General features: G+C 38.9%; 1 protein-coding gene across 1 annotated transcript; it reads right to left on the reverse strand.

Annotated features, from left to right (window-relative positions):
• Positions 1-1,815: 1,815 nt before the first annotated feature.
• Positions 1,816-11,545, reverse strand: slco1d1 (solute carrier organic anion transporter family, member 1D1). Its single transcript, XM_030720511.1, has 15 exons — positions 11,415-11,545; positions 10,955-11,060; positions 9,620-9,761; positions 8,699-8,831; positions 8,314-8,438; positions 8,015-8,161; positions 7,625-7,723; positions 6,873-7,124; positions 6,360-6,524; positions 4,615-4,810; positions 4,303-4,468; positions 3,971-4,152; positions 3,639-3,703; positions 3,435-3,552; positions 1,816-3,305 (listed from the first exon to the last, which is right to left on the reverse strand). The coding sequence occupies exons 2-15, from the start codon at positions 11,003-11,005 to the stop codon at positions 3,095-3,097; spliced, it is 2,052 nt and encodes a 683-aa protein (XP_030576371.1). The 5' UTR covers positions 11,006-11,060; positions 11,415-11,545; the 3' UTR covers positions 1,816-3,094.
• Positions 11,546-15,501: the final 3,956 nt, after the last annotated feature.

The raw sequence follows: 15,501 nt of genomic DNA on the forward strand, positions 1-15,501 counted from the left end.
GTCTGCACCACAATAGTTATGTAACTGTTGTTTTGAACTAACACTGTGCACGTTCACTTAGTCTAATACTTTCCTCCAGACTCAGGAATGTCAGTGTTTGGATGGATTGCTGAGAAAAACAAAAGAAAAAGAAAACAAACAAACAAAAAAGTCCAGTAAATTCTACCTCATCTATGTGCTTGATATTTAGTCTCATAACTATGATATATTAGTTCCCTAATGTTCTGATCACTGCAACAATAATATCTAATAAATCACCCTGTGCAAAAATCTTTAAAAGTTTTCAGTCCAGTCATTGCATCTAATCATTTTCAGAGGAATGTTATTGTTTGGTTTAGTTTTGTTAAGCCACAAATCATTTGAGCAGGAAAAAAGGCACCCAACTCAAGGGAAAAATCATTGTTGTGTCTACACAACACTCACAACAGACAACATATTATTGGTTCCCATTTCTTTCCTTAGACAGCAAAGTTTAACAGGCATAAAATAGAATCTTTGCACCAATAAGCTGATTCCAAAAGAGCTAGCAATTGAAAGTTTGGCACATCTCAGCATGCTGTGCAGTGTGTCTTTAATACATTTGCAGAAACTGGACAAGTGGAGAACAAAAAATAGTGTGAGGCCTAAAAACTATCTACAGCAGATAAACAGTATCTGAAAATCATGTTCTTAAGAAACAGGAAAAACTCCAGCAAAGACCTGATACAGGAACTCGGAGATGCATCTGAACCTTCAGCTGATCCATCTTTGCTGAAACCTCATCAGAAATGTTCTCAGTGGAATGGTGCCTGTTAAGGATTCATTCTTAAGGAAGAGAAACAGGGAGAAAAGGCTGACATGCACCACAAGAACTGGACTGAAAAGCAGCGGCAACACTTCATATGAATCCAGATATGAAATTTTGGGTTCAAATCATTGTCATTATTTAGGGAGATCAGGAGAGAGCTACAACAGTGAGTATCTACACTCTGTAAAACACAGTAGAGGCTCTTTCACAGTTTGCTGCTGCATTTTAGCCACTGGTGTCTGGGATTTTGTCAAAATTGATGGAATTATGAACACAGAAACATACCATCAGATTCTGCTCTGCCACGAAATACGATCTGGAAAGAGTCAGTTTTTCAGCATGCCAATGACCCCAGACACACTGCCAGTGGAGTAAATGAATACTTGGATGGAAAATCACACAGTGGAACACTATCAGTCATGGATTGGCCTCCAACAGCATTATGGAAACAGTGTGGGATCATCTTGATAGAGAACAGGGAAAAAGGCAGGCAACATCCAAAGAAGAGCTTTGAATGTCCTTCAAGGAGCTTGGAGAACTATTCCTGAAGGCTGCTTAAAGAAAGCTTGACTAAGAGAGGTCAGTCTGTGTTAAAGAGTAAAGGTAATCACATTGACTGTACAAACTCTGTTTTGCTTCCTTTACTGTATTCCCGTGCATTTTTGAATGTTTCAATAAACTGCTGCACCTATTTCCCATTTTCCTATCAAAATATGAAAAATGAGTAGTGGCTGTTAGCAGAGCTGAACAGTGCTGTCTGCACTGTCAATTGTCAACTGTAATTAAAATACAATGACATATGATGATTATTTTATTATTATTTTTGTTTAAGCTGGAATTTGTCTGTTCATTCCTACATTCCTAGTTTTTTTGTTGTAACATTTATTGAAGAGCAATTTTGATTCTCAGTTAGTGAGTGTGCAGAGAATTCTGTCACATTTAAGTTGAAGAATATAAAAAAAAGAATAACTGAGTAAAACAGGTGAGCAATTTGAATATTTATATTAAAAAAGGCCGAGTAAAATTCATGTGGACAAAATTTGTCTTTAATGCAAGTGATATTTTTCAAGGACAATCAACAAAATTGTAAAAAAGGTTTTTTCCAAAAACATGTAAGAACAGAAGCATATCTAAGACAATATAGAATTCATCATTATTAGTAGTAACTGTGTCTTGTAATACATTTGGACAACAACCACAGTGTAAGAAAGCAAAATAAAAAATAAAATTCAATGTCCTGTTTCACTCACTCACTCTTAGTCCACTGTCCAAACCATTGTGAACTTTCTGCAAGCAAACACTAACGAGTCAGAGGATTCTCTGAACACTCCTGACCTTTGGATTTGTGTAAAATAATGTGATGCAACAAGGATGTCTGAAAGGCTATCTCTTGACCTGGTTTGACCTGTTAAATGCAGCAGCTTTTAAAAATATTAACTTTCAACGGCCTTTTCATCTTCCGCTCCTTCACTGTTTGAAATCCATGCACATAAAATAATGTGTGACAAAGTTTGTTAAGTAATAAACTGAAAACACTGGCTGATAAGAACATCTGGAACTGCAAAACACAGTGAGTGAAAGGCAAATGACCCTTCATGGTCAGTTTGAGTAACAAAACTATAAAGCAGCTCAAATATGCCACGGGGGTGAATGTTACCTTTAGACACAGCCAAGCTATCTATTTTCCCTTGTTTCTACCCTTTGTGCTATATTATGCTAAGCTAAGCTAAACTAAGTAGCGTCATATACTGTAGATATTGGGAGTGGTATTGAGCTTTACCTCTTAGTAAACCTGCACATGAACATATTTCCCCAAATGGTTAGATTGTATATTTATGAAATTAATGAAACAATTGTTACCAAGTGAATCTGAACTATTACGCCACAAAAATAATTTTTATAGGAATCTACAGGTAAGACATTTTACTTTTACCTGAGCTAATGCTACAATATCTGAGCTTAAATGGAGGAAATATCTGACACATTTTCTTCTTTGTCAGCATATCTGAACTGTGTTGCTGCTCAGAAGCATTGCTAACACATTAAGAAACGTGGGTCTCTGCTATATTTTCATGACTGTGTGTTCAGATGTGGACTGCACAAAATGTGTTTATTAAGTTTAGCAACATTTTTCCCTAGATCGTTGACCTTGAACAAACTCTTCTAGTTTTGATTCAATAAGAAAGAGGTATACTGCCCAAGACCAAAGAGTGCTGTAGAATTACCATTATTTGGTCCAGTATGGATGCAGCACAATATGCAGACATTCACCTGTATTTAACAATGGTGTGGCCTTCCTAAAACACATTAAATAGTACACTCCGTGCCCATGTCTTCTATGTCAGCAATGTTGATACTGGCATGTCCATTGCCTGCTGTATTACTTTCCTGTCCATTTTCTTTGGCCTGATTCTTCAGCGCTATTTTCTTCTGTCTCTTGACAATGCTGTAGTAGAGGTACCCCCACAATGAGTTGGCAATGAAGTAGAATCCAATAATCAATCCCATGTATGTAAGTCTGGAAGTAAAGTAGATTGGAACAAGTTAATGCCACCTCACCAGTTAGACAACAGGTGAATCCATGTGTTAAATAATCAAATTGTGGTGACATATTCACGCACAATGATAAAGGTAGTTTCAACTGTACCTAAATGCATTAGCATCGTAGAGTCTGCATGCTCCACGGCCACCACACTGCTTTGTACCCCACTTCAAACAGGTACGGTCAATCAGCGCTCCAAAATATATAGGGGGAGGGATGCCACCTGTAAAGCAAATCATGTGTGATTAACAAAATATTGTTACCAGTAAAGGCTTGATATGTGCATCTGCTTTTAGTTTTAGTACTCACCCAAAGTTCTTATGATTAGGGTCTGCATACCTAAAGCCAGTGACTTCAAGTCTGGCTGTATAGACCTGAATTATTGACCAAAAGACACCACATTAGATACACGTTTTAGCATAAAAACATTATAAGGTTGACAATGGTGTGATTTGTTTTATAGAGCAGATTAGCTGAAAAGTGTGTCTTTTTTTCTTTTGCCAAATCTCTTTGGCACATATGCTCTCACACCTGGTGTAGCCAGTTTCAGTGATTATAGGCCACACATAATATCTGTTCACTGTAACCACTAAGTAAGAAGCAGGTGTTCTTTAGTCAAATTAGGTTTTAGTCCCTCTCACCTGAGCAGAACGATGTATCCCGGCGTTGCCCCGCAGGCAGAAATGAAGGACCCAATTACAGACAAAGACATGTAGATTTTAAATTTTCTATCACAGTCGCTGTCCCTGGGGCACTGGCCCAGCACTACAGATGTGTTTGCAGCTGCACCTGCTTCATTAATGCAGGTGCAGTTATGAAACACCTAAAAACCAAGAAGAAAAAGTTAAGAATCAGCTTTAATTGTGGTCTGTCAGTAGGTTTATGCAATTTTTTTCACAGTAAATCTGTATCAGTTCTAAGCTGTCTGTCTGTCTATACCATTTTTATGATAGTCTGTAAGTTGCAGCCTCACCATTTCTTTGCCAGTTCCGGTGGAGGTCTGGCAGCCAGCTAGGCAGGGTGAGGCATAAGTCATGCCATTGTAGGCACACACTGGGTCCCAGTGCTTCACTGAGCAGGAGCATTGTTCATTGCACTGTGACAGCAAAGTCTGTGGGTTGTAGGACACTTGAGGAACTCTGGTACACACAGACATGTAAAGGCACAGTGTCACTGTAAATCAGACCTTTATGAGCATATTCTTAATTTATGATGAAGTTGCAATCGTTTGGTGTAACTAGATCTAATAAATAGGTCTACAGCCTTGTGGATGTATACTACTCACCTTTGATATGACACGGAGAGACCGGCCACCTCTGCATTCTCACATTGGATGAAAATCTGAGCAGCAAGCAGACAAAAGGACCCCAAAGAGGCAGTGACTGCCACCCTGGCTGCACCAACAACACCCAGCTTAAAATGCTTCAGTACAAAACCTCCAGTGATGATACCCAGAGCTACCACTGGCAGGTTCAATATACCTACAAGGAAGGATGGATCGATACAATGAAAATATTATAAAAATGAAAGTGTTCAGTAGCCAGCCCTGATGACCAGGGTGGGGCCCAGTAACTCTAAAACAGTCAAGGTTAACTATTCCCTTGATCTTTCTTCAGTAAGGGTTGTCGAAATCATTCTTCATCTGGCTCCTCACCCAGGACCAATTTGTTTTGGGAGACCATACCAGGGGGCAAACACCCCCAGACAACATAGCCCTGGCATCACTGGGACATAAAACCCCTCCACCACATTAAGATGGCAATTCATGAAAAATGTTTAAGTATCTCGAGGTCTTGTTCATGAGTGTTGGAAAGGAGAGCAGGAGATTGACAGACAGATAGGGACCGTGCCTGCAGTCCATCGTGGTGAAGAGAGAGCTGAGCATTGAAGCTGTCAATTTAACAGTTTATCTACATCCCCACCCTGACCTATGGTTGCAAGATTTGGGTAGTGACCATAAAATGTGATTGTGGATACAAATGGCAGAAATGCGCTTTCCTTCTAAGGGTGGCTGGCCTCTCCCTTAGAGGTGACAAGTGCAGCCATTCGAGAGGGGCTCAGAGTAGAGCCACTGCTCCTTCACACAAAAAAGTCAGTTGAGGTGGTTCAGACATCTGACTAGGATGCCTCCTGGGTGCCTCTTGGCCGAGGTGTTCCGAGGCCCCGGGGCAGACCCAGGACACACTCAAGAGATTATATCTCTTGCTTGGCCTGGGAACGCCTTGATATTTCCCTGGATAAGCTGGAGGAGGTGGCTGAAGAGAAGGAGGTCTGGGTTTCTCTGCTTTGGCTACTGCCCCCCGGATAAGCAGATGGATGGATGGATGGATGGATGAATGGAAAATGTTCCATTTGTCAAAATTTTGACTGTGTTGTAATAACATTCATTTTACAAATAATTTTGTGACACAAAATCATAGGAGCCATTGAAGAGTAAAATTGGCCTTAGGAAATGATGCACCGGTGCCTTTCATTGAATAGTTTTCTGTATGTATCTTCATTTCTGTTTTAACAAAAAAGGCAGCTCCATGAGTTTTCCACAATCATGCAAGTAATTTTTGCAATTCCAGCAACATACCAGGTGCAGACATTGTAGGCCTATTCATGTGCTGAGTACTAAGTACACACAAAAGTTTGCATATATAATTTCCTTCAGTAGCCAGTTTTGGGTTTTTTGTTCAGTGATAGAACAATCCATATTCTAACAATAGCCTTGTTGGCTAGCCACTCAGGTAAATGCTAATTTTAGCTATTTGACAACCTTCTCTCTCTCGCTCTCTCACACACACACACACACACACACACACACACACACACACACACACACACACACACACACACACACACACACACACACACACACACACACACACACACACACACACACACACATAAAAGGAAAGTCCACAGTTTCAGTCAACTTTATCACTCACAGTCACACTTCCCTTCAATAACATCATTGTTTCAGTTGCTTTGGGCTCGATAGTGCAGAAAACAGAAAGTGAATGAAAGCCTGTTTTTGCTTCGTACCTATGAGGAAAATGGCTTTGGAGGCTGACTGGCCATAGACTTGCTCTATGTGCTTTGGCTTGAAGGTGATGAGGCCAATGAAGCCATTGACAACCACGAGGTAGGTGAGAATCATCAGCAAATAGATCTTGTTTCTGAAGAGTGTCTTCAGAGATGGTATGAAATCTGTTGAAAGCACATGAGAGGTCAGAGCACAAATAATTTTATTAAGGCATAAAGCTGAACATTATTGCTGTGTTATTTATTTGCCGTAGAGAGTTTGTAAGCAATGCTTATTTGAAATGACATAAATTACCTAAACTAAATTGTTTTTCCAATGAAAATGTAGTACTTCTCATGTTTAGTTCTTTTTATGATGCCTTATTTGATCATATTTTAATATTAACCTCAGATTGGTTAAAATCTAGCAGTTTGTTTGGCCCACATTGTTATACAATGTTATTTGTGCTCTGTTAGGTTAAATATTGACTGTCTCACTCAGGTAAACAGTGAGATGATTGAATGAAATGTTACCTTTTGCCAGCTCCAGGAATTTGACTGGTTTCTCCTGGGTTTTCTCGGGAAGGAAATTTTCCTGCTCTGTCATTGTGGTAAGCTCTGTGCTTTTGCTCTGACTTTGCTCTTCCTCTTGCCCTTGTTTGGGCAAAGACTTGGGAAGGAAAAAGAATGGGATACTCGACAGAAGACCCACTGTGCCAGTCATTAGGAAGCCCATCCACCAGGCTCCCACCCATCGGGAGTCCTTATAGGTGATGGTGATGGTGTCTGGAAGAAGGGGAAAGGTGACAACTACAGGTTATCAAGGAGACTATAGGAATTATATAACTCCTAAGCTCCTTCAGGATAACGGCTTAGTCATTAATAGAAGTATGGAGGCAATTCTCATGTTCAGGGAATGTTCATAGCTCTAATCCATGTAGTGAAGAAATAGCTTATCCAGCTATGTCAACAAGATGAAATATTGGGAAATCCTTTTGGCTCTGAAAGATCCACAATGAATCAGTAAAAAAGTTTGATTTTATTTAGGATGTCATAATGGAAGAAAATATTTTGCTAAATGGCTTATTGAGAAGGAAGAAATGTGTGAGTATGAGTGTTGGTCAAGTCAACCGCAGGGTTTCTCTGCTTAATTAAACGCTATTTAACATTGTTGATTGAAAATACTTAAAAATGACCCTAAAATTAAAGTCAGCATGTTGTGCAGGGGCACAACACTACAATTAATCCTGTTGTACTTTTTGTCCTAATATTGTTAAGTGCCATACCTAAATTCACAAATCCAGTGTCCACGTAGATCTTGGCAAGGAATGATCCAAGCATATATCCAAACATAGGTCCTAGAATTCCCACTGCATGGATGCAGGCTGGCAAATGGAGAGAAAATGAGAAAGAAGAGTTAAGTATTGAGCAATTTGTGAAATTTTATGTAAAAGTTCAGTGACCATACAGACATATAGCCATACAGTGAAGCAACACCAACAGCTAGTTGAGTACAAGGTCAAATCAATGAAAGAAAATAGAGGGCAATATGTCTAAGGCCTCAACCCAGTAGTCGTGGCACAATAGTCTGAGTCAAGAAAAATGGACAAAGTAAGAAATACAGGCAGATGTGTGTAAAACAGTGAATGACAGTAAACCAGTAAATAATGACTAACCCAAATAGAAAGGGGTGTTCTCTTCTCTGGAGAAGTCATCCAAATAGGAAATTCCCAGTGGCATGATGGGGGTCTCTCCAATTCCTCGCAGCATGTTTCCCAGGAATACATAGATCCACATGGGTGAGCCGGCTGTCTTTTCACAAGCTGCGAGGGGGTGGGGAACACTGGACTTAAAACTACACATAGCATGAACAGAATTTTATACAAAATCTGAAACAGGAAAATGACTGAAATCATAGAAAAAAATTCAAACCTCAGTGATCTAATGTGTTGCAGTGAATGTGGCTGCTAAATACCTGCTTTGGTCTCTTGATCAAATGTGTCATCTGCTTCAGTCACGCTGTGGTTGGACAGACAGGGCATGACGCTCTCAGTGCTGTTGACATCAGCTTTGTGAGACACACTGGTCTCATATTTATACCTGGAAAAAAAATCAGAGTTACATTTATACAAGGCATTGATATTTTCTGGAAATGATCAAGCAAGTCACAAAAAATATTACTATAAACAACTGCAGAGAACATGGATGCACTTTATGGAGCATTGTTTATACACATTTGCATGAATCTTATCAATCATTTCCAACCTTTTGTCCTGGGATTTGGAGCTCAACAATACATTGTGAGTCATTTTATTAGTTCACTGTTATATTCAAGAAGAAGAAGGAAGCTTTGTACTAACGGTCCCTGGAAGAAGTGAGGCATGGCTACAAGGAAGGATCCAGCAGCCATGATCACACAGCCAATACCGATCAGCCTAGGACGATGGAGCTTGGCACCAAAGTAGCTCACAAAGGCGATTACCAGCAGGTTGCCTGGGGAGAAAAATGACTGTGAATAAGTATGGAATGAATCAATGAACAACTGTAGTCTTTGCCAGACACAAGAGTTGCACCAGGCTGGTTATCTTGCAGTCTAATGGTCTAATGAAACCTTACAAGCTACAACAATTTTTTTTTGTCTAATATTTGTGTTTGTGTGTATAAGTATATTTGGCTGAAGAAGTTCTAATGTCAGTTGCAATTTAATGACTTAACTAAAGAATACCCCATATTTTCCAGGGTGCTAAATAATTACCGATTATCAATTTACAGTTATTGTTCATTGTTGAATTTATGATTCACTTTAATGTTGCACAACAACAGAATATACAGTAAAAATTGATTTGATGATTTATCTGCCTTCTGGTAGGATTCCACCGGTCACCCTGATTGGTGACAGTGAACAAAGTAAAGCAGTGCAGTCGAGACACTCATGAATTAACCAACAGATCATCTCCTCATCCGACCTGTTCTCTGACCTAACTGACCTTGACTCCACTTAAGTCAGAGGAAACAAGACTGGAAGAAAAGGTTGCAACCTTGCCAAATACATTTTAAAGGAGCAATTCAGGAAGTTAAGGACAATAGAGTTTTCTTTTTATCATTTTGCTTTGTAACGGACCCAGGTTGTAATTTCTGGTTGCTGTTTGGGAAAATGTTACTTGTTGATGTTTTAAGTAAAGTTGCAGTTGACTAAACTCTTGCGTGTTATGATTATTTGCATGTGTACTAAGAGTACTAACCCAGGAATACATGCTGTACTCATTAAAAATTACACATACCCATTTCGAAGCTGCCATCTATGACACCAATCAGGGAGCTGGGAATATCAAATCGCCTCTCAATCTGTGTAATGGAGCTCTTCATGTAGCCTCCACCAAAGGCTTTGGCAAAAAATACAAATGCCATGGAGGCAAGGAAGAGCTGGAAAACATGCATAAGCAGTTGAACTGGTGAATGACAGCGTGCACTAGAATAAGAGTGGTTAAAACAGATTTTTAAAAAAAAAGCACACCACAATAATTCATCAGATAGACATCTCTACTGAATTGTTCTTCCCCACGTGTAGCACATACCATGGAGAGTAATATCTTATCTTAGTGTTTACCAGGGCAAACACTGAAGTCTAGACAAACTGTGTTTATTGTCTCTAACAAGTGCTGGGTAATCACCAAAAGTAATAACAAAGTGGTAATACAAAGCCACTGGTGATAAGGATAATGAGCTCCAACAAATCCTGTCAGTCAGATTAGTTAGTTCTTATTCTAATAGACATTTTTTTCTGGTAAATCAAGCATATTCTTTCCAAATATGAACATGTATGTGAGCTATGCAACTGACTGAGGCAATATTTGAAACATTCTGGCATAATAATCATGCATTTAGGAATCACTTTTAGCACTTTTAGGAAACTTTTCTGAAAAAACCAGCTGACAGCGGGTCTTACGTCACCAAACCGGTGGAATTAAAGGGTGCGTTGTTGCTTGATCTCCTCTGAGCTATCTCACAGAATTAAGGGAGCCATGACATTTTATGTAAAATTGTATATGAGTTAGCATTTAGTGGAAGCCATGGCATTTATTTTTTTTTAAGGAATCAAGTGTATGTTTGACACTAAAATTGTTAATGATTAAAAAGTGAGTGGAGCTGAAGGTCACAGAGTCATCTGTAAATGCAATGAAATGACCAGAGACAGTTCAGGGACATTTCAGCACCCCCCCCCCCCCCCCACCCCCCCCCCACCCCCCCCCCCCCCCCCAAAAAAAAGAGGAAATAAAAAAAGAAAAACCATACATATAATCAAGCACCATTGACAAAGTGGGGCAATAAAAAGCTCTTGCATTGAATAAAAACATTTCATAGCAAATACACGATTTTCTTCTTCCAAAAAAGAAAAAAAAAAGCATCTCAAGGACACATTTAAACAATTGAATGATTTTATCTGCAAAGAGTGCCATAGAAAAACAGATGCATAAAGATACTAAAAGCAGCTTTACAGTCACGATCCCAGGTTTGGCTTTTGGCTGAATGGCTTCATTTGCCTTCCCATTTAAATTTCAAGCTAAAGCTTTAAAGTCATCCTGACACTTTGTTGGCAAAGAATAGAGTTTACTGACCTTAAGCTTGGAGCAGCATGCCGCATGAGTTTTTTTGGACTCTACGCTCATTATGCTGCTGTGCCAGACGAGATGCTAGAAAGAAGAAAATGCAAATCCAAAAGGCCTGCAAAGACACAAAAGGATTATGAGCAGGAAAGTTTGGGACAGGTTATGTTCATCAATGATTTTCTTTGAAAAAAAAAAAAAAGAGTCCCTGTTGTATGGATACTGTGTCTGTGTTATAATAGATATCCAAAAACAAAAAAATACAAATACAAACAAACAAAAAACTAACAGGTATCCAGCAGTAAAGATATATATTCAATGCATGCTTTCAAACATACTTCTGAAGAGCTCTCTCAAAAGGGATTTGTTTCCAGATTTTACTACAAAATACCACCAATTTATCCAAAAAGCTCAACAAAGATCAAAGAAGAACTTGCAGCATCAGAAGTAGTGAAAAACAAGTTGCATTTACCTGACAGACTGGTCCTGTGATGGCAGTGGAGGGTTGGTTGTACCTTTGTGCAGGACTTCGCACTTAAAATAGGAGTCTTATCTGTAACAAATTACAGGCGAGCATCACCTGTAATCAGTAACTCAGCCACTCATGTTTTCATGTCAATAAAAAAAAACCCACCCAACCCCTTCAGCCCCCACACACACAGACACACAAACACACAGCTGTGGTGGTTCGAGTCAGCTGCCTCTCCAAACAGCACTGAAAGGTTCAGAGGTTCACTGAACACAGTCTCGCACATCCTCCTCTGAGAACTTCATAAGCCTCCCCAGAAGCCATCCTTTTGAACACACAAACAGCAGCATGAAACGGGCTAAAACTTATTGTAATACAAACCTGCTGTTTCTGTTGGTGTGCTGGTTTCAAAGTGAAATATTTTCCTCCCCCTGGAGAAACTCTGCCTTTTTGTAGGGTTTGGTTTCTCCAAGATGTGATCAAAGTCTTCCTGTCCTATTGATAGTGTTTAACAATGGTTTTCTCTGCATGGCCCTATGACCGAGTACTGCAAATCTCATCAAATCACAACAACTTATCGCACTTCTCAAACAGAGAATTACAGGTAAGTTTATAATGCTAACCTCATTTCTCAACTACATGCAGTTCTTTGGACTTTGGTTTGGGTTTATTTGTCTGCTTCCATGTGAGAAAAGAACAGTGGGGAAATAAAAGAAAATCTAACATTTGATTTTACTGTTCATGAATAAATTATGTTTTATTTATTTATTTTTTTTAAATTAAACCTGTCCTGACCGGCTGCTTAAGCAAGCAAAATTATGGTCTGCATGCTGTGTTGAGCCAGACACATCTGTTGTACCAAGAGGATTTTTAAAAAGGCTCCTCTTTGTTTTTTATTTTGTTTTTTTTTGGGTGGTTTATATATTTATTTATTTATTGATATTGATACAGTACAGCTCAATTATACCGGAGCTGACAGGCAGGAAAGAAGTGACAGAGGAAGAAGGGAGTAAATAAGGCAACAGAAAGATAACAAACCGCTGCATCCGCCCCAGCAGAATGAAGAGGGAGGCGCAGCCAGAGCCCCCTGGCAAAAGTGCAAGAGTCCCAGTTTTTTATATAACAAGCCCTAATAACAAGCTGGATGGCTCCTCTCCTTTGTAGTCTGGAGGATGCAGAAACCATGTTTTCCTAAAAGAATTTCACTTTTCACTTCATCTGACCACAGACCAGTTTTCTACTTCACCTCAGTCCATTTTAAAGCTTTGGTCCACAGAAAACTTGCTTATGTTCCTGTTTGGGTTTTTCTTTGAATGATGCATCTGTGGATGCCACGGTGTTCATAGACAGTGATTTCTGGAAGTGTTCCTGAGCCTGTGCACTGATTTCCATGACATACAGGTAATCATGAGCAACCAATATTGTTATTCTCAGGATGTGTTTTTCTTCATTTGTAATTATGGTTATTGTTTATAGTTAATTCCATGAGGTGTTAACTCTGCATTTCTGAGTTAGAGGCTCCTTTGCTTAGTTACTTCCTGTTTTACTCTCTTGTCTTGTGTACATTGCGTTTAGTTTTGCTTCCTCTGCCTTATTGTCCCTTGATTTTTTTCAGCCGTGTTTTCCGGGGGGTTTCCATTGCCCCAAATACCGCAGTGTGTATTTAAACCCCTGTTTGCACTTGTTCAGTGTTTGTCCCCCCTGACTCAATAAACTTTGTATTCTTGCTGCTTATTGGATTTTTCTGCCTTGCCCGAATAAAGGTTAGTTCTTTGTTTGGGTCAGGTCCAAGATGTGTCATTGGAGAAAGTAAAGAAGTCAACAGCTGCTCAGAGTTATGGTGGGGACCTTGACAATAAGCAACACCTTCTGGGCTTACATCAGTCACAGTTTAGGATCTTCAGGGGCCAAAGGTTTCAGTGCTTGAGTGAGAATATGTTGCATTATGATGGGTATGTGGTTGCACTGATGTTGGAGGAGAGTGTAAAATCTAGCAAACATTGCTAGATTTCACACTGTCCCGAGGGTCACTGTGCTATTTAGTTCAAGATGGAGATCTTGAACATGGCACCTAATTAATCATATGTTTGTTCACAAACTGTGAAGCAGCTAATTAAGGCTTTCTATAATTTGAAATGTACTAGTTCTGTTTAGGTGTACTTGCTTTTTCCAAGTTTGTTTGTAAACCAGGCCAAAGAGTGTTGCTATGCCCATTACATTTCACACATATTTAAGTTGTACTGATCTCTGTAACAAAATGGTTAATTGAACACATGATTTCAGTGTGTGCTCTCTTTGCATAACACAAACACTCACCTCCATACCCATTCATGTACTCCCTGCTGCCTCTGACTTTCCTTTAAACCAGGAAAGTCATTATTCTGCCCGTTATCACTAGAGAGACAGCTCATCTGAAACAGGCTACATTTTCCACTGGCTCCATCTGCTGGTCTCGGCCTGCCTTGTCTTGTAGCTCTAAGGCTACAAGACACACAGGAGTGAAAGACAATCAGCTGCAAACAGCACCAGCAGGAGCTGGACTCTGAAGTCCAGGGATACAGCAAAAAGATTGACTACCCTGACCAGTACAAGCACATAGTAATTTGTTTTATTTTATAATATTATATTAAAATATGAAATTTTGTATTGCAGTAAAATCAAAGTACTAATAATCTATTCTATAGCGGATCATATTGTACATTATTTTCTGCTCCATTGTTGTATATTCTGTATAATTTATTGTTGATATTCACATATATTTATTTTTATTTAAATGAACACCCAAAGATTGCACAGCTTTTGATACTGCATGAACAGCAGAAGCTGGAACTGCAAGGAAAACCTGTTTCACTGTTCACACGAGCGCCTGAGTATTATTTACTGAATCACTTCAAAAATAAAAATGTTCTTTAATTTCTTTAAAGATGAAATTCAGGAAACTGTTCTTTTTCTTTTTTGTTGTATGTAAAATTGAACACTGGCAAAAGAAGGAGCCATTTATGGTTAGGCACTCAAGGCCCTTAACAGAGGTAATTATAATGGTAATTAAAAAGTGCTGCCTAATACATGCTTAATCAGTGAAATAAAGTTTAACGTTCAATGACAGGGTGATGAAACACATACACATGATTTCACCTGCTTAAATAATATGCAGATAACTTCAGTCTCATGTCCTGTAACCCCCCCCCCCCGGTCAGAGTGTAGTGCAGTGCCCATTGCAGCTGACATAAAACTTATGGACCTGACTTCATACTAACCATTCAAATCTGGGCACCTTCTCAAAAGCCATCAAGTGGGACAGAACAAAATAATTTATAATAACTTTGCTGTTACCAGTTAGTGACAGATTGGAAGCCTTTTCACCTCTTTTAGTCACAATATTCACACCTCACACGGGATAACCACTGCTGTCATGATGCTGCCACCTTGCGATGGAAGTATTTTTCCTCTTTTTTATTTAAAAAAAGAACAGAAATGCTGAAAATAGTTAAGAAAATAAAAATATAATCCAATATACCAGCTATAACTTCATTATTTAAAAAAAATATACTAGTGTGAGTAATTTTGTTCAAACTGTGATCTGATTGACTTGTTGGAATAAAACTGAGGACAACCCAGAGGAAAGAGATTATTCCATAGACATTTTCCTGCACAGTTTAATATGATGGTGAGATTGTCCTCATTCCTTTGTAATAAGCTTATTCATGTTTTACTTCAGCACTACTCTGTGACTCCAGCTGCTCACTGTGTCTCGTAATAAACCTTCTGTATCACTTTGTGCTTTGTCTGTTTCCTTTTCTCTTGTGAAGATATCAGAGGCTCGCTTGAGTCTTGAGGTCCTGCTGACCCTTCAGTTTCATTTATAAATGCTTTGTAAGGTATAGATGGTCCTAATAGCTAGTAACTCTCTGAATTAACCATAACTCACAATATAGAATAAGAAACTATCAAACTTTTATTAACATGTTCACAAACAACTAGCTTATCTCATAATCTTTACATGTATGAATGTGCATCTAAATATGTTAATGATTTACTTTTGTTTGCACTTGATGTAATGTTTTCAGAAATAGTTCATCCATCATTTATA

Source organism: Archocentrus centrarchus, chromosome 23 (assembly GCF_007364275.1).
Source record: "Archocentrus centrarchus isolate MPI-CPG fArcCen1 chromosome 23, fArcCen1, whole genome shotgun sequence".
Classification (NCBI taxonomy): Eukaryota; Metazoa; Chordata; class Actinopteri; order Cichliformes; family Cichlidae; genus Archocentrus; species Archocentrus centrarchus.